At 42.0% G+C, this 26,724-nt stretch overlaps 1 protein-coding gene across 3 annotated transcripts in view; it reads right to left on the minus strand.

The window, feature by feature from the left end:
* The window catches only part of LOC104509774 (serine/threonine-protein kinase BRSK2), a 151,222-nt gene that overhangs the window by 38,817 nt on the left and 85,681 nt on the right, over positions 1 to 26,724 (minus strand). For all 3 annotated transcript variants that reach the window (XM_010151824.1, XM_010151826.1, XM_010151825.1), the window contains exons 8-11: positions 20,813 to 20,844; positions 15,183 to 15,347; positions 14,361 to 14,458; positions 9,149 to 9,299 (exon numbers count right to left, since the gene is read on the minus strand). In XM_010151824.1, coding sequence (XP_010150126.1) covers positions 9,149 to 9,299; positions 14,361 to 14,458; positions 15,183 to 15,347; positions 20,813 to 20,844 — 446 coding nt within the window. The remainder of the gene's footprint in view (positions 1 to 9,148; positions 9,300 to 14,360; positions 14,459 to 15,182; positions 15,348 to 20,812; positions 20,845 to 26,724) is intronic.

Below are 26,724 nucleotides of genomic sequence, written 5' to 3' on the forward strand. Positions count from 1 at the left end.
TGGAATTTGATACTCCTCTTTGCTTGATCACTCAAACCAAAAAATTCTAACCTTTATTTCAGGGTATGAGACCCCTGAAAATGACCTGAATCAATATGCAACAGGTGAGCAGTCAGGCACTGTATGTTACAGCATTCCATCACTAGTACTCTTGGGTGTCCAAAAGGCACAAACTGAACTATCTTGCTCCCTGACCTAGGGAATATGCATAGAACACCTTTGATGCTCCACTGTCTAACAGTCCCAACTGTGCAAATGACACTAACTATAACACCTCTTAATGGGAATAATTATGCTTAAGCCAGAAGCTCTACGCATTGTAACAACCGCTTGTAAGAAAGCCTTACAAAGAGTACAGAGAAAGGAGCGCAGGTGTTGGTAACACACCTCTTCTTCCTTTCAGCGTACACAGAGGGTGATGTTAAACAGCACCACCTTCCTTAATTGGCCAGTTATACTAGATTTCCATTTATAAATGGTTTAGCAAGAATTAATGAATAGTAAAGCATGCTACAAACATGAGAAGTAAATGTTACTGGTGCTAATTGGCTTTCTTAATATGTACTCTCTCAATAAGCTTTTGCTGTAGTCTGTAGTGATCTATTACAATGTTTTTATTAAATAATTTATTAATAAAATATTCTCCTTCCGTTAAGTACTTATAAATAGAACTTTAATTTGAAGCGTGCCTGCATTCCTAGTTGCACCTATATCCTCTTTATTGAAAATAAAGAGCTTTGGAGCTATATTTGTCTCTAAGGCCATCTGTTCACCTCTTATGAAAATATATACTAAAAAGAGAGGTAATACCCAGCATTTTTTTTAAATACCATGGATGGTATTCAGCTTCATTTAAAAAAAAAGAAGAAAAAATGATAAATAAGGGTCAAAATTAACGGGAGGGTACCAAGCGGATACAAAAAGCGCAAAATGGAGAAGGGAGTTTAATTCTCAGAAGGTTCCTGGTACCTGCACAGTGTCTGAGGATAGTTCTCTGTGCCCACAGACATTGAAACAGAGAGACAAACAAGAGAGCAAAAAAGAACCCAAAAGTAAATTATATGGGGTGTGACTCCAACATAAAAGCATACAAACACACACAAAAGCACCAAAAATGCTTCTTCCCACATCTCTCTCTCTCTTCCTGCTGTAAAGCCTCATTCACTGAAGTATACCAGCCTGCATTGTCTTTGTAAACTGCAAATGAACACTTTCTCTACAAGATACAACAGGTCCCGCAACAGGAATAATCCAAAACTAGAGCTTACCCCAACGGATCAGCACTCGCCATCCTCGGAAAGGGAAAATGAAGAAAGAGGGAGAGAGAGAAACAAAGAGAGAGGGATGTGGAGGCAGGTGGAGAGAAGAGTAGGAAAAGCAGAGTGAAATACTGTTCGGAGAACTGAACCATCATAATTATTGCCACCGGTGCCTATGTCTTCAGAGACCAGGAACACTAGGGGGACAGTTTCATTTACCAGAAAACAACTTTTGTCCTGCTCACAATATTGCAGACACATCCAACTTTGGCACTGGGGAATATGGACAGGGACATACTAAGGCTGTAAAAAAAAAAATTCCCAGTCAAATCCCAATTAAAGCAGTCAGCAGAGCAACGGGGTTCATACTTCATGCTGCATCTCTTTTCCGCCTCTTGCATAAGGCACAGTTATATCGGAGTGTTATCACGGAAATTGTTCGTTTTGTCCCCAGTTTGCTCAGTCTAGTGTCCCTCTGTCCCCCAAGCTGGCCTGGTAAGAAGTACTTTTTTTTGCCACAAATGAACTGTGAAACGTATTGGTTATTAAAGCATGCATTTCTGAGCCAGCTTGGGAGCCCAGGGTACAAGATTGTAGCTCAAGCTGTGAATCTGCTTTGATACTGGCTTATTAGTCATGATGGTCTTATAGTCAGGAATTCAGATCAGCTAGAACATACCAGCTCAGCAACCCGGCACTTATCTCCGTGGATGCCATCTTGTGCTCCAGGATCTCATTTTTCATTTAAAATAAATTCAGTCTCTGGGTCTTAAAGGTTGTGAAGAAAATCTTTCAAATGTGAATGGAGAATAAATCAATGCTGTGCTGAAAAGAGCCTGAAACAGCAGCTCTAAAAGCAGAATGAATCTCTGGCACGTTGACTTTGAAGCCTAGCGACAATCAAAAACTCCAGTATTCTTAATTTTCACTACTAACCAAAGCATTCAAAATTGAAAAGAATAGTAAAGTTATTAAGTTTTCAGGAGTGCAGGGATGCAAGTTCAGGAAAGTGTCGCCACTTTTTCACATTAACAAATATTAGATTAGAAATCAAAACAAATCTAGTGTGTTATTAAGCCAAATTATTTTCAAGTCAGATGCAGTACTCTTTTTCCTCTCTGTCTTTCTCTCTCTCATTCTCTCCATTTTCGGTAACAGGCTCCCAAGCTGCCAGAGCTACCTCTGGCTGGGTGAGGAAAATCCATTCTCCACAAGACAGTCATCAACAGAAATGCCAAATTTAATATATGCCCAGTAGATTTCACAGTTTACTGCTCAGTGCAACTAGCCATGCTTCCGTTTACATCAACATTGCAAATGCCGGGCTGGGCAGCACAAGGCAGTTTTGAGAAAAGTTAAAATTAAAACATAGTTAGAATAGAAAGAAAAAGCTGTTGTGCTACGCATGGATAGAGAAGTGGAAAGAAGCATTACAGTAAGTTCTTTTTCATGTGTTTGAGTGACACTCCATTTGTATTTTGGCCTGGAGTGCAAATCTGGCTAAGATCTAATTCATATATATATAAATACAAATATATGTATAGATTTAGGAACAAACGCTGTCCTCAATTGTACCTGTACAAATCTATCTACAGTGATGTAACTCAGAAGAGCAAATTGACACCCATTGTATACTGGAACGTGTGTGTATATTTATACAGAAAATACACCCATATTCACACATGCAGAATATTAAAATGTAAATAGAATGGGTGCAAGAAGGTTGATTAATTTTTCTTTCAAGTCATTTTCCCAACAGGGAAGGCACTGAATAGGTTAACAAAGAGAATGGAAAGCAAATTGACAACAGGGAAAAGGAAGAGGGAAATGAGGTTTAAAAAAAATGAACAATCCCAGGACACAATAGACCCAGAAGCGCAGACATGTGCATTCCCTACAATACTGAAGCAAGTGAACTACGGAGCCGCAGCAACCCAGATACAGAAGAAGAGAAGCACTGAAAGAGGGGGTGAAAGAGAAAGTCAGAAAGAAAGAAAAAGAAAAAGAAAGGGACAGTGGCCTCAGCTACTAAGACAACCATGTGCATCTAGAGGGAAGGGACCCTTAAAGATGCAGTATTCCTTTAAAAAAGACATCATAAAGTCAGATAATTAAACACTGGCCAAAAATTTAATGGCCACCATGATTAGCTGGCCCCATTTTGCTGGGGTTCTCTTTGCTGCCTATCCCTTTCTTTCATGTGGCTGTGCACAGATCCAGAATCCAGGTCCTCTCACTTTTCTATCACTGAGGTCCTTCATCCAAACTCTTACCAGCAGGACAGAGGTAAGACCACAGTAAATGTGCTCCTCCAAAAATCAGCCTGGTCCTTCAATGAGAAAGACCCTGGGTGATCCTTGTGCAATGCCCTAACCTTCTCCTCCTGTACTAGCCCTCCGGTGACAGCCCGTTTGAGAGGGAACGTGAAATGCCCCTGCATATGTAAGAAATTCCCTCTGTGGTTGCGGAAGGGTCATTTCCTCTGCTCTAACACATCTGTAGCAGCTGCTGGAGAAGGACAGAGGGACAATGAATGGCACTGGGAACATCTGCTGAAAGACCCTTCTGTCACAGATAAAACTTCTGCACTTCTCTTATTGGAATTGATTTTTAATTACTGTGGAAAAGTTCATCTTTGGAGTAGTTTCAGACTAAATTTTAATGCAAGAAGTGCCACACGTTCCAGAACCAAAATTATCCATAGGGGGAATTAGAGAAAGGAACAGGAATGTCCACGTCTGTGGTAACAGTCCAGGAAAGCCCAGGCACTAAAGACTGTACAGCCACCACTCCTTCATGGCTGTGAAACTCAGAGGTTTCTAACAGTTCATTCCCATGCTTGGTCCTACCTCTGCATCTTAAAGAGGGTGCTGTACACACCATCTGAGGCACAATCTCTCCTGCAGATGCATGACGTTCTTCACTGTGGCAGGTTCAAGACTTGAAAGCTGCCCACAAAGGACTGCCTCAGCCTGCAAAAGGCCAAAACAGGGGCTGTCCCTCAAACACCCTACAAGTCTCCTGAGGCTTAAAGGCCACATTTATCTTTAGATAGAAAGGTATCTATGAAAAGGAAAAATGGAAAGAATGGTTTGCCAAGTCCACAGGTTCCTTTAAGGAACCCACTGCTTCCCCCTTTTTGAACCCTATAGTACACTCCTAACCTTTAGGTAAGCTAAGTGTTTGTCCAAAATGTACAAGGATTACATTTTGGGGAAGGATTATCCATTGGGATGCCTGCTTTTAATGTTAGAGGAAAATTTTCTTCCTCCGAGACTGAAATTTTAGGAGCAACTTGTCCACTAAAAACCTTCCCAAAAGCCAAAACATTATTTTTGTTCATGGACCAACATGAGTCCACCTAAACTCTCTAAATCAGGTGGCCTGTATGTCTTCCATTGTGCCTCTTTTCACAGTTGGAAGTTATCTTTTTTGTTATTCTTCACCATCTGCCACCTGAACTGCTAGACTGGAATCATTCTCTAAAAACTCTTGTCTTCCATCATCTTTTCCTCTTGTGTTCTCTGGTGCAGCCAGGGTAGTCTTAAGGAGTTTGTCTCTTACCTATAAGCACTTAATAGTTTGTTGTCAGCCAGGATTTCCAAAGTTTCCTACCACTGTTGTCACTGGCTCAGTTGTGCTGATGTTTCCACTGCTGGGAACACTCCGGGCTTTCCTAGTGTTTTATATTCCAATCCTTCACAAAGCAGTCTTAGCAAATATGTCTTCTACCCTGGGCATTGTCACTCATGGCAGAACCAAACCAGAAGTAGCAGTAGGATGAAATTTTAGTGGGGAAAATGTTGGTACAGTCCCAGGCTGCTTTTGGGAGAGCCTCAAATGAATGGTACTGTACAAAAATCCACGTAGCGTGGGGCTGTAAATATCGCACCCTCTTTGTTTCCCTCTAAAGAGAGAACAGCTATGTCCCCACACAGAGAAGGTAAGTACTGCATCTTTAAGGTCTCAGCAGTGAGGTAGAGGAAAGGAACATATCGTCAGTGTTTATACCTTTCTTCTTTGTTGAATTTGGGATTGGCTTCAGAGATATCCAGGCTTTTACTGAACATTGTTTTACTATGGCAGGAACAAAGCGAGAAAACAGAGTTACTAGTGTGGACATTTATAAAAGAGAGTCACCTGCAGCAATGCTGGACACCCAGCCCCCCAACCCATCCTCCCCTTTTTTAAGCAATGCTCTGAAAAACCTTCCTTTTACTTTCCAACTACAGCTCAAGCCTGCACAGTGCCGAGGTTCATTATCTCCCCCTGACTTCTGAGGTCTGACTTCTCCCATACAAACACGTAAACCCTGTTCTCCTTTATCCAACTGAAACCCCAGGTACCACCTACTTTGTCACATTGTCCAGGGAAAAGAGAACATGCCTGAGGGCACAAATGGCAAAGTGCTCATTACTCAGACTTTTCTAGAAGACCTTAATGCTAAGCACAATCTGGGAGAAGGTTAAAATCGGACTACAGAGTCTCTTAGAGGAACAGTAATCCATTTTGTATTCTAATTTGTAGGGCCCACTACCACTTACTCCCAACTCTCTTCCCCACACTCAGTGCACAGAGCAATGCACTTCTCCATCATCTTGGGTCTGAATCCCTGCAGCTCAGAAGCAAAATTCCCTACGGTTTGCTAAAGGGGCAGCTCTCTGTAACATGTTTCACTGGTAATACACTTCACTGTTTCGCAGAACACTGCTTAGCTAACACGTTAGCTAACACGTTAGCTGATCTTCCATGCAAGCCACTTTGATAACCAGAAGAAAATGAATAGTTAATGAAACCCATTTTAGAACAGCTTTTGGACTCCAACAGCAGAGCTACTGAAAATTTCTGGCATATCCATCAGGGATTCTAGCTCCCATGGAATTCTTCCTAGTCTGTGTGATTTTGGCACAGGGGACAAATTAACTGGTGTTAAACTAAGCTCAGAACCTACCTCTTTTCTTTTGACATTTCAGTGAAATACCAGATAGTCTGAGAGGTGTGGATACCACAGCAGCAGAAGCAATGAAGAAGTAATTATGAACCCACTCAGTTTACAACCAGCAGGGAAAACCAAGAATTAACAAAACGTAGTCACCAGTTTTAGGGTGGCTGGTGTTGGTGCACACTGACTTTGCCATATACAAAGACCCAATGAAGAACACTTGGAGAGGTCAGCACAAGCACTTCAAGCAGTATGTAAGCTCACCAAGCAGCCTTTGTGCTGAGTTCCATTATCCAAAACTAAGACACTGAAGGACTATGTTTTTCACTTAATACTTTCTCAGCCTGTAGGGTTGAAGGCTGCCAAGTTTCAAATATCAGGGGAAGGATATGCCCATAAACAAGCCAAGACCAGACACTTGTAGGGTCCCCACATGGTTGCCAAAAGCACAGTTCATCACACAGACACATAAACCAGAGGTTATAACATAAATCCCCTTTATGCAAGCAAACATCTGTTTACTACTGGGAAAGAGGACGATAAGACTAAATCACAAGACACACGGGTATGTTCTGCCCACTGGTTAGAAGAGTAGCTCTGCCAGCTCAAGAAAGAAGCAATGGCTCTGTGTCTCCAGATGTTTACACAAGTAATCTGTGTCTAAAAGGAGACCTGCTTCCATGGTCCACCTCCCTGTCTTCCTACTATTGTAGGATAAAAGCACTGAATAGTCATCTGTTGAGAACAAAAAATGTCATTCGTAAAAAAGCATCCACCTCTGGGATCTGAGCCCTACTGCTGTAAAATCCACTGTCAGTGGGTCATTTCATGGAATATAATATGCAACTAGCCATTAAAAATCCCCCTCTTTTGGTGGAAGGCACTTGTCATTTTGTTACTGACTGTTCTGACAGATGGTGCCCCATCAGCAATGCATCGTCCCCAGACAATCCCCATGCAGTGGTGTTCGTTAATGAAGCCAGTTCATGTTATAAACGACTGTGCTGCCAGCAACACAAAATGTGCTGTTGTCATCTGTGGATGTGGATGGTATGAATTATGGAAGCTCACACATGGAGTAAAATAACATCTTGCCTTTAACCCCTTCCAAAACAAGCACTACCGAGCCCATCATCATCAATCATGGCGTTATTACATCCTTTTCTCTACCCTTAATCACACCTTTATGTCCAGCCCTGAGTTGTGATATGCATTGCCCTGTGTCTCTTTTGTGCCTGCAGGTTTCACTTCCTCCTTCTTTACTGATACGTAGCCTGGATATTTCTCTGCTCTGAATTCATCTCAGGTCTTCTGACTTCAATTGTTTCCTCATGCAGAATTTAGTGAGACATTTAAAAGCAAAAATAAATACTTTGGATAGCAAGACACAGCTTTGCCTCTTCAGGCTTTTCAATTCACAGTCAAAGCTGAGAGCTGGAAGAGGTAGTTTCAGCTCTCAGAAAACTTTGGGATCAATTTAACACCTATTTTTTCCACCCATTTGGACACACTGTAAACAGATGCAGAGTACTGCGACTCACAGGCAGCCCTAGGGTGGGGGAAAGTGATTCACCACTGCCTGGCCCTGGGAGCTTCATGACCATCAACCAGGTACCAGATTAAACGCTGCAAGCTGAGTAAGGAGTGAGCAACTGTTTGTCAGTGTTGTGCTTCTCCTTATCACTTCGAGGCCTACAGGGTGAGCACACCCTGTCCTGAACAATTCCTTCACCCAGACCTCACATCAAAGCAAACCACATACCAGAGACAGGTTTCCAACCTACACTACAATGGAAAATCCTTATGGCAGTGTATCTCAAGGCCATATATCCAGTCTGAAATAAGTCCTAGCAGATTCTGGAAATCACCACTTTTTCCTCACTGTACACAGAACTGTAATAGTTGCCAGCAAAACTTTCCAGCAATTCTAGGGGCCTCTGGACATGAAATTACTTCAACATTCTTCACCCAGTTCTCAGTCAGCAAAGGGAGTTTCTGGGCACAGCGGGCTCTTTTTGAGCATATCTTAACAGCTGAACAAAAAAATCATGTCAAGCTGAAACAGAAGTTACAGCATCATCAGCATACATGTATGCGGAGTGTTCTTTTATACTGATTGAATTATGCAAGTGTGAATCCAAATGCTCGTGCTTCCCTTAGGCTAGTCACAGGGCCTGAGGAAGCGACTTCCATGGTTCGCATAAGTGAACTTCCACAGTTCCCTCACTCTCCCAGAACCTGTCTTGAGGAGACACCGTTTTCTTCTGCTGTTTCTCCACAAGACCGACACCTTCCTTGATAGAAAGAAGGCAAAATTATACCTGTTCCATCACTTCACAGGCATGTGATAATTTATGTGGGTCAGATTCATGCTGGCTCTGACAGCGCATTTCAGAGGCATCTAGAGATGCCTGGACAGGGCTTTCTGGGATCAAGCTGTTCCGATGACATGGAAGGCGGGGTTCATCTTATTTAACTTCAGCTGCTCAAAAGCTAGGCACCTAATCCAAGATAAATCAACTAGATTCCTGTTGTAGGCTATAAAGAGAGGAACAACCAGAGGGCAATTTATCCCATCTAAGATTGTTGGAACAGAGGACATATGTATCTGAGACCTTCCAAAGCCCTCGTCTGTCCCCATTGCCTAGAGTGACAAGCTTAGACCGAATGCCTATGTTCTCAACAATTAAAAAGAGGTGAGATTAATCTTGCCCAGAGGACATGGTGGTTTCCTGAGCAGTAGCTGCAAGTGAACAGAACCCGTAAGCCTCTGGCAGGACTTCTGGTCCTGTGTGCATAAGCACTGCTGACTGCCAGATCATGCTGCAAATGTGCTTGGAAGTTGTAATGAGTGAATAGAAAAGCTCCACAGCTCCTTTGTATGTATAACATAAAATGGGGTAGCAAACTCAGACAGGCAGGACTCCTGGGTAAAGGAAGGACCCACCTCTGTCCATGCTGTGCCATTTCAATAGCTCTGCGAGCAGGGACTGGGGAGCCGCCATCTGTCACACTGAGAACCTCCATTGACTTCCTTTCTGGCCGCCTCTTCCCATGCCTGTTCAGCATTGGGGAGTCCACACGCTTCCTGGGGGGATCTTTATGAAAAGAAAATGCTGTCAGCTGAATTCGGATATGACTTACCTCACACAGGTTGGTTAAATCCTCTCTCAACAATCTCACACCTCCCCTACAGTGACAGATGTCTTCGTGACGGAGAGGAACATTTGCAGTCTCTCCCTTCTTCCAGATTTTCGAACTTTAAGATATAAGTTGCAATTCATCTACAGAGAGAAGGAGCACTGCTACTGCCCTGAATGTACGAGCACTGTAAAATAAAGGTACAGCTGTAGCACAGCTTGCAGAAATTACCTTACAAAGCTGAGAACAGTAACAAGGAGATGACAGCATGGGCTACAGCCAGAGTTAGCCATACTATAAGCCATCCAGGGATCCTGTATATGTGCTCAGATTGCTAGAGCTTGCCTTCAATGCCCCTGCTAACTTGATTGAATGTGGCACAGGGAGAGCAGTACGCTCTGAACTCAGAATTGTGTTCTCCTCTGAAAACATACCCTTTTTTTTTGCATCTTTAAGATTAGATCTCAGGTTTCCCCCACTACTTCATATTTTTCCTCCTTCAGCATTACAAATTAAACACCTTGTATATCTGAGATGAATCTCCAATGAGAGCTACTAAAATTTATCTCAGAGGTCATCGTACAGCTTTTACTGCCATAGTAACTGAAGTGCTTTACACTTTTTATTGTGTAACATTTCTATGAGGTATTGAAGTGCTACTTTCACTTTGCAGAGTGAAAACTGAGGTATAACAATGAGATATTTAAAGGCAATTCATTCCTAAAGGTGCTGACAAACATTTACTGAGGTTCCAAGGAGCACCTAAATTGCTCAGTCTTTCGACATCAAACTACACTGCAGAAGGTGACTTGCCAAACCATACACACCTCCATGGTGAAGCAAGGTACCAAATGCAGACCTGCTGAGATGTTTTATTAATAGCACCTCTCATTGCATCAGAAGAGTAAAAAGGAGGAAGGCAGAAAAAATACAGAAGGATTTTCTTTCCTTTGATTAGGCTATTTCAGTTCCCTGCCTCTATTTCTAAACACATTTTTAGTCTCAGTAAGTGACCACCTGCAAAAAAAGGCATCCTTCACCCCTGCAGTTACAAAGAGCTCAGTGCCCAGCCCCTAAGGCTTCTTCCTCTGCCAGGATTCCTTTGTAAAACCAGAAATACCACATTTGACAATTCTACCTCTACTGCCTAGTCTGATGGTATTACTTTCATTATCCTGCCCTTCTCACACCCCCCATCCACTTGACTGTTCCTTCTCTGCCACACATCATGTTTCTTAGAACAAGATCCCTTTAGGGCAGCACTTGTTCTTGAAACAATGAGTGTGAGCAAAGACAGCTCAAATGCAAATGGGCTAGTGATAACAACTGACCCCATTACTGTGTAACCCAGGTTTTCTTTGTATTAATAGTAATAATGTTCCTGTTAAAAATTAATTAGAAAAAAAGCAGCTGTATCTCACTCAAATTCAAACTACATCCACTAATACAAAGGTAGTAGAAAATACTACTAGGAGCAATGACCTCCAGATTAGGAAAAATATTTAGTGCAGAAAGTTGAGGGAAAAACAAAGGGAAATAAGCCTAATAAAGCAGTTTTACTGGGTGACTTCAGCTGCACATGTATAAATGGTGAAAAGTAAGCTGGGACAAAGTTTAGACATTTCAAGCTCTTGCTTCTTCAAACAAGTTCAGAGAATGAGAAAGGATTCATCCCACAGGACAACTGCTGGTATCCGACGTGTGACAGGAGCCGAGTAACATACATTTCGACAATGTAATCACGCTTGGTGTCAACAGCAGTGAGTTCATACAAGTTTTGCAGAGATATATCAGACATTAGAAGGGAATATGGAGGAGTGCAGTTTAAAAGAAAGGAAAAAGAATGAAGAAGGAAGATGAAGAGAGCAGCTAATGTCAAAAGAATGGGGATGAGTAAGCTCAGGCTGCATCACTGTTAGTTAATAATGGGGTCTAAACAAGAAAGATGGAAAAAGGCAAGAAAAACATTTTATGAACAGATATTTTAAAAGGCAATTTGCTCCAAGCATGTTCAAAACAGAAGGCTTTAGCAAATGGAAATTCAGCTGAGCGACACTTAGAAAAGCAGTGGACATTAAAACACAGCGAAGAAGAAATTTGAAGAGGAATTAGCTAAGACTTGAGTAACAGTGTACAGCCATCAGAAGGAGAAAGCTTGAGAGAAGGACAGTAGCAAGAGGGACCATGAGGGAGGAGAAGAATATCACTAAGAAGCCAAATGGTTCTTTTATATCAGTCTTTGCTGCTCAAGATGCTGGAATATATTGATTTCCAATCTGTATTTTAAACTATCAAAGAGAGAAGCAAAGCAAAAACAATGGGTGGTGAAACACATCTATATATTCAACAACAGCAATTCACAAAAGTCTGATGGAAAACACATCCAGAAGCTGTATGAATGTGGTTGAGCTTCTAACAAAGGTATTTGACTCCTCTCTAAAACTGGCTACAATCCTGCACTATGCATGGCTGAGGGCAGCAAGTGCTGCACGTATTTTTTAAAAGGGTCTGAGTAAGAAATGACAGGGCACCAAGTCTGTCATCACTGCCAAGTCTAAAGATACTGAAGAAATAGTTAAATACACAGCCATCCTGCCATAAAGACTAAAGCTGTGTCATAACAAAAAAGCAGTAGAAAATTTTGCAGAAGCACAGGACTTAAAAATAGGAAAACTCCAGTGTGTACCCTTTTCTTCTTTACTCTCTAGAAATATTTCATGTGGGGAAAAAGATCAAGTCCTAGTCTGGATCTGTGATAGTTTTGAGGATGCATTTTCCTTCTATTTCACATCAGAAGAATGAAGCCATTCCTACGGATTTTTACAGAGGAAGAGAGAACTGTGTAAGTAATGATCCATTTATAAAAGCATTCATCTGGAAGGTGGGAAATAAAGGTTGAACTTCTGAGTTTGGATGAGGCAGCTATATCCTATAAGGCTATTCAGGCCCAATATCTCTTGTTCTCTGGTTTATTAAGAAGCTCCACCCAACAAAAGCCTTTTCCTTAAGGAGATATTGACATTAATTCGAATTTTGCTGAGAAATTTCTCATTTTTATGTTTTCAGGTAAAGAAAATGGAGCTGGACTGAAAGATGGTGAAGGTGGCCCTTCTCTGGCTGTTTGAGAAAGGTTCATACAGCTGGAACAGACAAAAGAGACACCAGAAGAGAGTGCTAGTCTGAGTCGGCCATATTTTTATCTGCATCCATCCTTTCTGAGACTTAACATGCAAAGAAAGAGGAAAAAGCAAAATACTCTCAGATGCACTATTTTACTTTTGGCAAGAGCTCGGGCAATGCCAACTCCCATGAATGTGGTTTCTTCAAGCTGCTATTATTAAATCTGTTACTTTTTCTCTACTCTTCGTTTGTGCAAGCCCTTGCTAATGGCTAATGACGAGATATTCATTAGAAGCATGACTGCTCTTAATTAAACCTTGCCCTATGTTCTCAGAGATACTGCTGGGAACAGAGGAGGTGGAAACCCCCTGCGGAAGAGGAAGTACAACCTACGAACACTCAAAGAATAATGCTCAAAGAGTCTAAAATGTGCCAATGAGGCACAACGATACATTCAAAGTACTGTTTTCCTGTTGGGGAACATTTTCACCCCTTGTACCAAAAAAAAAAACCACCAAGACTGGAGCATAATATTTCAGTTCCAGCCATGAAAATACTTTGGCATGTGCAAGAGTGATATATGATGTATTTAGGCCATAGGTATGTATTCATTTACATGTTAGATATGAAGCTTCTAGAGTCACCTTTCTTCTTTTCTTATGACAAAAGCATTTCTAAAACAAGATGATGGTGTCCTTACATGGCAGAATCATCTGTTTGGTCAAAAGCTGATTAGCGAAGTGCTAGATGACAAACTGCACTGAATAAGGGGCTTTTGACCACAGGACCTGCAGTTGGCACATCCACCCATCTTCATGAGGATCCCTGCTAACATGCTCTCTGTAGCTCCACCCAGATAAGAGTTTAAAAATTACTGTGTTGACTAAGAATTTCCATCTCTGCTCCCCTAAAAGAAGTTTCCCTGCAAAACTGTAGGGCCTGGAGCCTGGAACTTGGATAAGGTAATAATTCACTGGAGTATTAACAAATTTATAGTTCAATATACCACTGTCTTGTAGGCTTGGGAGATTCCAGGCTTTCCAAAGAAAATAAAGAGCACTTTGCTTCTAGCTTTTAGGGTGCTGAAATATAATACCTGATAATCACAACATTACTATGTAAAAATGCTATTTCAGGTCATTGACAGAAGCCACTAATCCTTTATTAGCTGAACTTTTGTTCTGCACAGCAAGAGTCATTTATATAGTTAACTTCTTAGGGAAGCATTTTCCTGTTGTCTAGATTAGTGAAGAACTTGGTGATCCCTAAAATATGAATGAACAATTCTTCAGGAACAAAGTGGCATCACAAGAGCTTTAGAAGATACATAATCTTACTGCATATTAAGCTTTTAAAATCTTTCTAAGATAGTCTAAAAACACGGGAGTTCGATATATGTACCGTAAAGAGGTACCGGATATTATTCATACTTTCAACAGTTTATATATTTACCTACACAAAAGAGAATGTGTACATATGTAACCTCATAGGGATGCAATGCCACACAGTCTTGCTAGCTCAAGTCCACAGAAACAGTATTTCTTCAATACTGCATGCAGATTAGTAATTAGAAATTTCTGCCACAACACTGTACTGCTTCTAAACCTCATCTGCTTGTACAGAGCCAGCTTGTGGGCCCACATGATATTTTTTAAGATCTGGCTCAAGACCACCTTGGATGTTTCTGCACTGTGAGACAGACATGTCCTGAAAAATGAAGCCTTCGAGTTTAACCACAGAACAGACCTGCCTGCCTCAGGCTGAGGATTCTCACCAATGCTGTACAATGTTTCAGTGGGAAGGTGATGCTAGGGTTTGGGTATATATTTAAAAAAAAAAAAAAAGGTGAAGAACTAGTTGAGATGGGTTCATGGCAACAGAGGTCATATCTTTAGTACCTATTTCATTTCTAGGGGGAAGATCCTCATCTTCATGACTAGGATACCTCTCCTTCCGGTCAAGCAGAAGAAAATAAATCATTTTTTCTTGGTTTTCTCTGAAAAAAAGAAAAAAGTCTTTAAATATGAAGAGAAAAAACATCAACATGTAGATAAACCCTTCCCATCAAACAGCTACAGTTATTCTAAATAAACTGGAAATCATCATGTATCTGCCAGCTAGATACACAACCCACAGAGCATCTGAGAACCTTGCTGTCTCCGACAAGCAGCTAGTGAGAAAAGGAAATACAATTCCCATGTTACACACACAGAACAGAGGCACAGGACAGACGAGGTAACGTGTCCACAGGAAGTCCAAACCAAGAATGGCAGCACGACAGATCTCCTGAGCCTCTAAGTGCTCTTTCCACTACGTGTCTCTCTTAACACCTCAGGAAATACACCAGCTTTCAGACGTAAGCTCGAAATAAATGAAAATTTGCCAACAAAGGCGTATCCAACACAAATAGCAACAATGATACATCCCCATCTGGACTGGATGGCCCATCTTTTCATGCAGGGACCTTGCCTGGCAGCAAGAGAAGAGCCAGCACGGTGCCTCCATTGCTGGTCTGGCTGTGAGCATCTGACACGCAGTGCAAGAAAGGCTCAGTGCCTGCTCCCAACACCTCACGAGCAAATGAGCAGCCAGAGGGTGAGAAGTTGCTACTGGTCCATCACAGCAAGAGACATGTTAAAGTACCCTCTATCTCTCCCCAGGTTTATAAGCACCCCAGCCCGTGGACACCCAACTGATATGAAGACTGAGCAAGTGCTTACTCTTCCGACAACAAGTCCTGTAAGAGTTTATTTCGGTCACGGAAGCAGCCTAATGAGTGCATGCTATCTAACACGTCTGGATCAATATCCTCCAAGGAAGGGAGAGAACGAATCTGCACCTTTCGAGGGATTGGTTGCTCTGGTTCTGGCTCGTTCTTACCCCCTCTGCAGAAGAAAGAAGATGAGAGAGAGAAAGGGGGCAGGGAAAGAAGGAGAGAAAAGAAACATGAGTCACAAATGAACCCATACTCTGAAACACAGCCTGCAGCAACAGATGGAAATAGCTTGTTAAATTCCCACTGAGAGACCAGAGCTTGCAACCAGACAGATACTCTTTTCAGAAGAAACTGCTGTGAAGGCTGAGAGTGACCAGCACCTTGTGGATTTGGATCTTTAATGAGAAATGTCTGAGTTCAGTCAGAAAGGCAGTAGGAACTTCACTTACCAGTGCCCTCATAATTTAAGCAGCTGTTCAGCATCCTAATGCCAAACATTTATAAAACACTATGTGGTTTTAGAGATGCTTCCTCTTCAGCAGGCCAGACGTCAGGCTATCACGCTGAGAAGTGCAAGCTGAATGATTCATGTTCAGAGAAGGAGCTGCGAACAAACCATCACTGTTTTTCACCAATTCTGATACAACTGGCTTTGCAGCAGTTTCTTTCTTTAAAGCTTCCAGTGTGATGAGAGACCTTAGTGTACAGGGCCCCACCTGACACACTTTAAAGGGGTTTTGAGGCAACCAGGCTGTTATTTACACCCTAATAAGACAAACTCTTCTTCTCTTCAGACATGCAAATTTGAAAAGCGTGGCCCAAGTGTGATGCCCGAGGTCAGTGGCAGACCTAGGAATACATCATTAGCCACTGAGCATATTACTCTTTTAAAAAAGTAGTTAACACAAACTTTCTGCTTAATTATCACGCCCCATTCACTGGACTCGGGAAATATTGATTATCTGTTGCAATCAAAGGCCCTGACCGTAAGAAACAGGTCAAGATGTCAGGGTATTTAAAACTGACTGATATAAATTGCAGGTATGCTGAATATCCTTTGGTTTGGTTTAGGTAGGCAGGGAGCATTTTATGTAACCTCTATCCACCCAAAGAGGTGGATTTGGCAGTGATGGTATTTTGGTTGGAGAAACTGTCTAACCTGCATCTTTGCTATTTCTAAATGGATGCTTTGTGCAATGTCAAAGTTTACACCGCTGGGTGAGGTCTTCCCTTTCCTTCATGGGATGTAAACGTGTGACTACTAGGTGCCGGCTTCCAGGGTAGGGAACAGGAATCGGGAATATTTAAACTGCATCAGATGTCAGTGTTGCTGTTTAAAGGGCTGTCTTTGGGCCCCACATTCTTCCTTTTGATGCTGGCAGAAATAAGGTGACCACAACTTGTGAACTTACTTGCACAGCTTAAAATGCTCTGGGCTCAGATGTGAGCTATCCAAGTACCTACACAGAAAAAGGAGCTCTGATTCAAACGCCCCTAATATTTCTTAAGTAGATTAGAAAACAACTCTGCTAGGACCATACACATGAGCTCCAGGTCTCAGCCAGTGTACCAAGAAGAAAGCCACTGCAAATTATGTCCTCCAAGGTAAGAAGGCAAACTAGATGATCTTTAAGGTCCCTTCCAGCCCAAACCATCCAGTGATTCTATGACTGCAGCCAGGGCTCTGATGCCAGAACAGTTACATGTTAAACCTTCATCACAGGAGACTGATGGGTACTACCTGCAAATCACTTTTAAGCACGCTGAAATGCAGCTGTGAGGTATCTGCTCTGTTAACCATGTTTGTGCGACTTGCAGGAAGACTCCTCAGAAATTTTAATTTTATCTTCTCCTGAAGAGGCGAAAATGTGCTCAGGCCCTGCTGCATACATGTCATGGACTCAGACTCTGGTGTGCGTTACACGGCTCATGACAACATGGGTCAGATCCCCCTTCTCTTACACTGAGCAGTCACATGCATCCTGCTCAGTTTTATTCTGTTGAGGGGGCTGGAAGCAGAATATACAGGACAGAAAGAATCTGCTCCTTGGGAGTGATTCTTGTGTGTCAAAACACTAAATCGCACCTTCAGACACCTCAGAGGTGTCTATGCCTTCTGCAATGACACCATGGTCCTGAATCTAAGGGATAGCTTTGAAAATCCTTTTTCAACTAAAGAAAGATCTTATTCCTTGAGTGCTTTGTCTTTAAGAGGGAGCTACTCCTACCTCTTAGGATCAGGTTCTAGCTCTCAGCAGGTAATAAGCAATGATTAGATCATAACCTTGCACTATTAAAGTCAGTGATGACCTTGTCATTAAGATAAATTCTTGCAGGGTGGACCTTTGAACAGCAGCTGAGTGTTTTTGGTTTTTAATGATCTGCAGTTCACTTTTAAAAAGTATTGACTTAATTAATCATCCATTATGCTACAAGCAGATGTACTTAAGGTAATTTAAAGAGATTAAAAAGAACTATGGTGTTTGAAAATTTCCAGAAAATCTGTGTTTCCTACTAGCTGTCCTAGCCTAGACAGAGTATCACCTGCAAGCTTCTTTTACATCAATCAGATGGGAGCCATTTCTAGAGAGCACAGCTTGCCATCTTCTGTGCACCAAAAGGCGGTTTTTCCTTATGCCCTGCACCTGGTCAGCCTCAGACATAGTCAGGAATTTTCACACCTCCTCATCAGGTACAAGCAAAATCTGCAAAGAGGCGCCTCGTCATTTGGCAACGCAGTTCAGCGCTCCAGGAAAGGAAAATCACCGGGTCTGGGCTGTGATTGGCACGACGGTATTGCCTGTTCCATTCGCAGTCTAGCAGAGAGTGACAAATTCGTTGCATTTCAGCCCGCAGAGACATCAAACAATGTGACACGATGAATACTGCAAATCACGTATGTTTTTTAAAGGCCCGCATGAATGTAATTGCTGCTTTAAAACCCGTCCTATTTTGTGAGGATCGGTGCATACAATAGCTGTGATTCCAGACCAGGGCGGACTTTTTCAGTCTCTCCATGAACTTTGCTTGTGAATCTCATGGAGATGCACATTTGCATCAGTGCAAAGCAAAGCAGAACCGGTACAGTTATTCTTTTTCTGATTTTAAGAAACTTGGTAGCCTCACAATTAGGGCAGTAACTCAGTGTTACAGGAGTACGTATTTACCATAATAGCTAATCTTATTTGACCTCTTGCTTTATTAAAAAAATGTGAAAATAACTGCTGTTTATTTGCTGATTTATGATAACCTGCACTTGAGGTAAAAATAAATTATTTCAATTAAAGAGGCTTACAAAACCTCACTGAATTAATTTGGGTGGGAGAGTAAGAAGAACTGGAGGTTGGTGATGAAAGGTTTCTCTTTGGTTTCTTTTTTCCTTTTTTTAGGCTTGTGAATCATGATTTCAACTTTTAAGACCTCTTCGCCTGACTAGTCTGCAATTAAATATTTCCCTCAGTTTCACAGTAGCTTTAATATTTATTTGAAGAATTAAGTTAAATCACTTATATCTTCTGAGTACAACTTTCCGGTCTATATATGAGAAAGAATGAAGATTGTGGATAGAACAGTAGTGTCACGTGAAATAAAGAAAGGTGTGAGCAAAACAGCCATAGAGTAAAACATTTACAACTCCTCCTTCTCTGTCAGCATCAGTATTTCCAGCCAAACTTAATGCAAAGAGTCTGTCAAACATTCCCAGACGAAAGTAGTTGAGTTTTGGAGGTGGCAGGGTTATTCACAGACTAAATTTAGCCGAAGGAGGTTAACCTCCTTAGGTCAATCCAGTAAGAAGCTATTTTGAGCAGAAACTTCGTTTTAGGCAATCTGAACAGACTTCTGGAAGAGCCTTTCTCTCTCTGCATTACCAGATTGGGAGTCTAGGGGAGACTTCCTTTCCCGAAACTCAGTTTCTACTTCTGAAAACAGCCTCAGATGCTATTTCCATCGGGGTAAAAAACTGTTGTGTCAAACATCAGAGATTATGACCTTCATCGAGAAGTACATTAAAATGTTCAAACGTTTATGTCTGCAAAGAAAAAAAATCTTAACATTCTAAATCTAGAATAAACTCATGAAGTAACACCTGCCTAATGGTGGCATGTGAGCCTGGGACAACAGTCCAGCAGCAGGTGAAAATGTCCAGGTAAAAACCATGAGGAGCATCAGAATAATATTGTAAGTGATTAGTGACATTTCTTTTAATTTCCTATTCCAGTTCTGATGAAAGCACAGAGAAAGTCAGCTGATGTCAATCCATGAAGAAACAGAAGGGATCAGCTGTTGAGCCTGATGTAAACATCATTTACTTCTGGAATTGCTATTAAGGCATTGCAGGAGGGGTATTTCAGAGATTACAAGTAGAGATTTACCCCTCCGGTTCTCCTACATTTATCCATGAGAGTTAAAAACAAAACAAAAACAAAAAACAAAAACACCTGCAAGCAAACAACACTCTAGCCCTTCTTTGGTTTAAAAAGGTGCCATGTCAACTGGTAACTGTAGAGAGCATGAAAAAGCCATGGGCAGAGTGCTGCCACCGTTTCAGGTGAACTAAGAAAAAAGCCGTGTTATTCAACAAACTGTTGAATGCCCTCAGGTTCTTTTGAAGTCAGATCAGCCCAGAAGTGAACATTGCCCATAAGACAGAATCAGAGAAAACAAAACAAATGAAAAAAAGTTTGTTGGTTGGTTTTGGATTCTTTTTTTTTTCCTGGTGACAGGCTTAAATATCAGTTCATATCGCCCTCAAGTATTTCCCTAGAGCAATGATAGGATTATGACTTTCCTCATCACCCACCTGGGGAACGTGTAGGTATTCTGACCCCAAGAAACACGTATCAAAGCATCATTTCCTTGTTTAATATCTGAAGTATTCTCCTTAGTTTGATTAGGTTATCATCAGTATTAAAAAAATGTTCCTTAGGTTTCTTGAAATGCTATTACGGCTACACGAAGTGCAAGGTCACTTTTGAAAGCCATCAATCTTCCTTATACCCAAACCACTAGACAGGCGCATACTTTTCTCACAGACTTCCTGCTTCACTGTCAAGGCTGCTGCTTTTAATCAAGTCACAGAACTACTCTCACATCAACAGGTTACAAGGTCAGAAGCAGCCTCTTGGCTTGCTGCGAAGGAGTAGGGATTATGAGACAGAAAAGCTCTTGTTCACAGGTGCTTACTTATCAATATCATCACTTTTGTTTCTACTTCAGAGAAAAGCCAAGATGCCAAGAAGGAAGAAACGAAAGCTCCTTGTCAAGAAGGTATTACAAGGGATTGTCTGTGGCACTTGGAGAGCAAACCAAATATGGCTGTTAGTTGGGGTTTTTTGCTGATTGCTTACAGGTATCTTTTTAACACAGCAAGTTGCTGTCTTCTTTCAGACAACTGTTAGCCACTGTATAAATAGTTCATGGCTTGATATATCTATTTATAGATGAAATTATATGAGTTGCAAAGGGTAAGAAAAAACCCCATTAGATGCCTTTCTGTCCTCTGCCCCCTTCTCCACCTGCGTGAAAGCTGCTTTCAAACTCCAGTCTCTCTTGCTTCAGAGATCACTAGAATATCAGCGCTCGTGACAGAACCAAGGCATGCGTGCAACAGTGAATTAAAAAGGTGTTACTTACATATACCATATGTGTTTCTGAATATGTTCTAGCTGTAAGGGAAAAGAAAACAAGGAATTAGTGCTGTAAAACAGAAAAGGTAACTTCACAAGACATCCTTATTCAAAGCTTATTCAAAAGTAAGTCCAACATTCCAGAGATGGATCTGTGCAAACAACAGGAATTTTATGCTGCATAAAGTGCATGGTCATCCTCACCCACCCCACTGGGAATTACACTATAATTCTGGGCATAAGACATCAATTAGGAGCATATCCCAGGAAAATGCGTAAGTACAAGGCTTCACAGGCAAGCCTTTTGGCAATTTAAGTTTTCCCTTTCCTAAGCCCTTTTCTTGCATACCTAACTGAAGCTAACAACTGCTCCTTTCTGTATGAGCATAACGGCTGATTCTTTACACCTAAACTTTATCTCTAGTTTTGTTTTGGTAAAAAAGAGACAGAAGGAAATAGAAACAGATTCAAACAGATAATGTGAATTAAACAAATAAATTGTGTGTGTGTGATATGACCTGAGCCAGGACCCATTCTTGATTAGTTTCATATTTATCATTAAAATCTAAAGGCCAAGTAGAATAAGGTTCTATGCCAAAATAATACCATTTTTTTGTTCCAGCACCTAACACCAGACTGCAAATTTCTTTTACTCCCCTCTTTCCTGTTTCACACACGAGCATTTTACTGTGTAATGAAGGACTGATCACAGGTGAACAGTGGCCTTGTCCAGCTATGGAAAGCAGATCCCAGCAAATGTCACAATATGACCACATTTTCCACAAACATGAGGAAAACAAAGTAACACCTTTTTTCCAAGAGAAACCCTTAAGAGTGGAGAGAACGAACTGTTCAGGTGACATACTTGCAGCAGAACCTTCCTAATCGGGTTATTTTTTTTGAAGCATCATCACAGTAGAAAAGAACTTTACATAGATGCCCAAGGATCATTCATGATGCAGGCATTATTTCTCATATTCCTTATTATGAAGCACCCCTGTATGTGCAGAATGCGCACACTCACTCCTCACAGGCTTGCATTTGTGCAACACACAGGTGAGAGTCAAGGGAGAGCTGGAAGGAAACTCAAGTGCAAAATGCTCTGAGATGAAATCACAGACCCATTAAACTGGTCAGGAAGAATGGAGACAGCTGTCCTGCTCTTATTACTTTCCACTTCAATTCCAGAATAATGAGAATCAGAGAATCATAGAGTAAAAAAAAAAAAAAAAAAAAAAAAAAAAAAAAAAAAAAAAAAAAAAAAAAAAAAAAAAAAGAGGAACAGACAAACAAAATCTCAGAGATAGAAAGTAGGTGTTTGCCACAGAGAGCAAGGAATCAGAGACCTCTGGAACAACAGCTCCATGCCTGAGAAACTAGGAAGATCTGAGGTCAGTGCTGTATGAGATCATTTTTTAAGTGAGACAGGGCTTTTCCTGAAAGAAACAAGGGAATGCAGCTTAGGAGAGCATGACAGGAGGCTGGAGGGATCAGTATGAGAAAAAAACAGCCTTCTTTAAAACCAAGACAGTACCCACACCGCAGTCAGAGGCGCAGTTGGTACTTGCGTATCTAGCTGTCCTCTAAGCAGCCCAGGGGCTGGGAGCACCAGTGTCCCCCAGCACAGACATCCACGGGCCCAGGCAGACTCGCACAGCTTCCAGCTGTGGCCTCGGCGCTGACACAGTAACTCCCTTTCCTCACAATTCCCCTTGCATTAGGTAGTCCTTTCATCCCGGCACTATTAAGAGAAAGGTGGAATAATCCTGACACGCTGCCATTTCCCTTCACCAGCTTAACTCAGGGAGATGACACACAGTATGGGTGTTCCCCTAACAGCCTGGGACCCCTCTTCCTCCTGGTTCTTTGCAAATGAGGTACAAACACAGAACATAAGAAGAACCTATTTTGCACAGTCTCCATGCGACAGGATTTTAGCACGGCTTGGTTATGAGGTCCCTAGTGCTGAGGATCTGCTGAGACGTGTACTGTACCTCCTTGGCTGGGTAAAACCACCCTATGAGATGCGTATCTACTCATTTCCTATACACCACACGGAGGGTTAGAGACGTTAATAATTTCAGGCAAGATGCAGATGATACAGCTAAGCGATGTCCAAGCCTCTTTCATGCTTGCTTCTCCTGCTGCATTTTCTGTCTCCGTGGGTCACAGTGTTCTTTTGTGTCTGTGATATGCAGAAATGCCATGGCAAAGCAGACAACAGCACATGGTCTGAGTCAGAGAGGGGGAAGAAAGAAGGGTCACCAGTTCATGCCTCAGTCACTGAACCTCTGGGCTCCTTCAGAGAAGACGTCAAAGAGAAATCCCTTCTGCCCATCCCTGCTGATCAACCTCCTGCAAGCTAATGAACCCACAGCATTTGTTCTGAAAGAGAAGGTCTGCAGCACCTCGACATACATTCAGAGGTGCATGAGAGCTCTCACAGCTGCTGTTTACCTGCACATCTGCCATTCAATCCACATCAAAACTTGCTGTGAAGTACGCTGGGATATCCCAGTAACAAAAAGAATTCTACGAAACTAATTTCTATTCTGATTCAAACGTAATTGCATTGAAATACTACTACAAGTGGGCTTGCTGCTGCCAACATCTTCACTGCTTTTTTAAAGGTAATTAATTAATGCTTTGTTGCTTTTCATCTGCATTAAAGTGACAGGAGGGTTATGGGAGGGCGATTGGTTTTGACAAGGAGAAGTCTGTATGCTCTTTACTATGCAGTGCAGGGGAGGGAGATACACAGTGGGAGCTAATCTCACTCCTCCTGCCTTCATTTAAACACAATGTTTAAATGCATTTAAGTGACGAAGGCATTTAACAGCAATTCCCAGAGGGTTCTTCTTGCTATTTGCACATGAGTTTGCCAAATTTAATGCCATTTTATGGAAGCTGTAAAAATGCTGCCTCCTAATACTTCCTAACCACCGCAGGCAATTGTCTGATGACGCCACCTCTGAAACAACAAAACATGCTCAGATCCATTGCACATGCACAGTCAGAGGAGAGAGTTCTGTAAGCTAAAATGCTGTAGTGGGAGGAAAAGGGGAATTCCTTTATCATGGCTTTACGCAAAAAGACTTCCGATATATATTAAACTTGTATACTGAAGCAGCATCCAGGAGCCCCACTGACAGAGGAGAGCCCTACTGTGATAGAGAGCTGTATAAGCTCATCAGAAAAAGAGGTCTCCTCCCCCAAGGAGCTTACGTCTGAATTCTAAGGCAGGGAACAACAGATGGAGACAGACAGGCAGATGGAAAACAAGGCAGCGCTGTCTACATCCTCGGCACTGATCTCAGCAGAGTGGTTGCCAAGCTAAAAAGTTCTGACCCGAAGAAAAACTTTCTCAAAGTCTGTGGATACAGATGAGGGCTTCTGAGCTTGAACTCAGGTCAAATGTCAAACTTCGCTGTCCAGAAAGGGAACTGTCTCAAACCCATCTGTGCACTAAATTGACCCACACCTCAGATGAATCTTCTTCATTCAGAATATCCTCTAGTCTGAGCTTTAAACCTACCGTGTAGTGCCAAGAGAGAGGCTTTTCCTGACCAAAGATTCAAGCTGGCAGTGCAAACAGCATTGGCAGAACCACTGTCAGTAGCAGCAGCCGTACCAAAGCAGCCTCCAGGAACCTTGACAAGGGCAAAGTATCACTGTGATATGTGCAGGGTGCATAAATAGATCGCTGGCAGCCAAAAGCTTACATCCTAAATACATCAACTGGACAATTACCTGCATTATACAGGTGGTGAAGTGAGATAATTTAAATTATGTAATAGGCACCTTACCATAAGATCTTCTAGAAAAATGAAGAAGGAATCATGTGAGTTTTCCCTTGTTCATATTTTTAACGTTCTTTAGATGTTGTGGTCCATCATTACAATACATTAGACCCAAGAAAAACCAAAATGAAACAGAGAGCAGAGAGGAGATTCTGAAAATGTCTGTAATTTAAGTTGGATAATATCTATGCAACCGTATGCTGGGCTGTATCCAGAGCAGCGTGGCCAGCAGGTCGAGGGAGGCAATTCTCCCCCTGTACTCTGGTCTTGTGAGACCCCGCCTAGAGTGCTGCGTCCAGCTGTCCCCCAACATCAGAAGGATATAGGCCGGTTGACGAGTCCAGAGGAGGCCACAAAGATGATCAGAGGGCTGGAGCACCTCTCCTGTGATGAAAGGCTGAGAGAACTGGGCTTGTTCAGCCTGGAGAAGAGGAGGCTCTGGGGAGACCTTACCGCACCTTTCAGTACCTGAAGGGGGCTACAAGGAAGCTGGGGGGGACTTTTTACAAGGGCCTGTAGTGACAGAACAAGGGGTAACGGGTTTAAATTGAAAGTGGGGCGGTTTAGATTAGATATCAGGAAGAAATGCTTCCCGCAGGGGGTGGGGAGGCACTGGGACAGGTTGCCCAGAGAAGCTGTGGATGCCCCATCCCTGGAAGTGTTCAAGGCCAGGCTGGATGAGGATTGGAGCAACCTGGTCTAGTGGAAGGTGTCCCTGCCCATGGCAGGGGGGTTGGAACTAGATGGGCTTTAAAGTCCCTTCCAACCCAAACCATTCTGTGATTCTATGAATATTCAGTGACAGGCATTTCAGACTACATGGACACCCAACATGGAAGACAAGTCATTCTGCTCTGGAATAAAATGTGAACTCTGGAACAGTAACAGCTTTATCAGAATAGCCTATTCTGCTACATCTGCTCTGATCCACTTTGTTCTACAAAGTTTTGATAATCTCATCTATCTTTAAAAGGAAAGTGGGCAAAAAGCTCCTTAGTCTCCGCCCCTTTGCTTTTGGGTTTCTGAAGAAGAAAGTATCAGCTGAGAATGCAAATGGATTCCACTACAGGAGCTGTAATTCTCTGCTGCAGAGATGCTGAATCATTTGAAACCTCCAAGGAAAAAAACATCCACTTTCCGAAGAGCACATAACTAAAAACCTCATCCTGCAGTACTGCAGGCACCAAGAGCACTCATTCTCTTCAATAAACCTTCTCAAACTTAAAACTAGTTCAGTTACCTCTCCTGACACTACTCATATTAGGAAGCTGTCCTAGAACCCCACTAATATGGCTAAAATGCTTCTTTTAATTTTAGCGTACTTTCATGTAAGGCCATTTGACACACATTTGGTTTTGTGCCAGTATCTTCCTTTAGTTTAAATAATCCATCTCTCTCTGGTAATTACCTCTAATGAATATGCAGACAACCAATACAACCTTTCTTGGGCATCATCTGTGTAGCCACAGTGGAGCTCTCTTCGGCTGTGCTATTCAGACAGGCTCTCTCAAAAGCTGACCAACTTAGTTCTATGAGTGTGATTCCACCTTTCCTGAACATGGGTGGTCAGAAATAACATGACCAGCAGCTAGAATCAACTTTTGCAGCCTACTGAAAGAAAAACACGGATTCTTTCATTTTAAAGCACGTTTAGTAAAACAGACCCAGTAAAGGAGGGTGGTCAAGGACGTCCCACTAGCAATACCTGAGGCTACATAATATATGGTGAGTGTGAACAATATTCCTCTAAGACATAATGAAGGCTTCTTTCCATAAATGAATCATACACAAAGAAAGGTAATGCCTATTTCTTAAGGCAGGAAAGGGCCAGCAACAGTAATTTGGAGTACCCTCCTCTCCATCAATCCTCTCGAGCTCTAACACTGGAGCCGAATGGTGACAGTTAAAACGTGAATGCTAGTTCTGGGTTTGTTGATCATTTTAACAGATGGACTGGGGAAGGTGTGGGTGTGCTGTGAAATGGCAATTACTGCAGGGAGGGAAATGCAGTTCGATGGAAAGGCAAAGAGATACAAATGAAAAAAAGGAACAAAGCAGAGAGGGGAAGGGAAAAATGAAAGAAAAAAATTATAGTGACCTTCCATTTCCCTATATTTTC

This window comes from Eurypyga helias, unplaced genomic scaffold, assembly GCF_000690775.1.
Source record: "Eurypyga helias isolate BGI_N326 unplaced genomic scaffold, ASM69077v1 scaffold11945, whole genome shotgun sequence".
Taxonomy (NCBI): Eukaryota; Metazoa; Chordata; class Aves; order Eurypygiformes; family Eurypygidae; genus Eurypyga; species Eurypyga helias.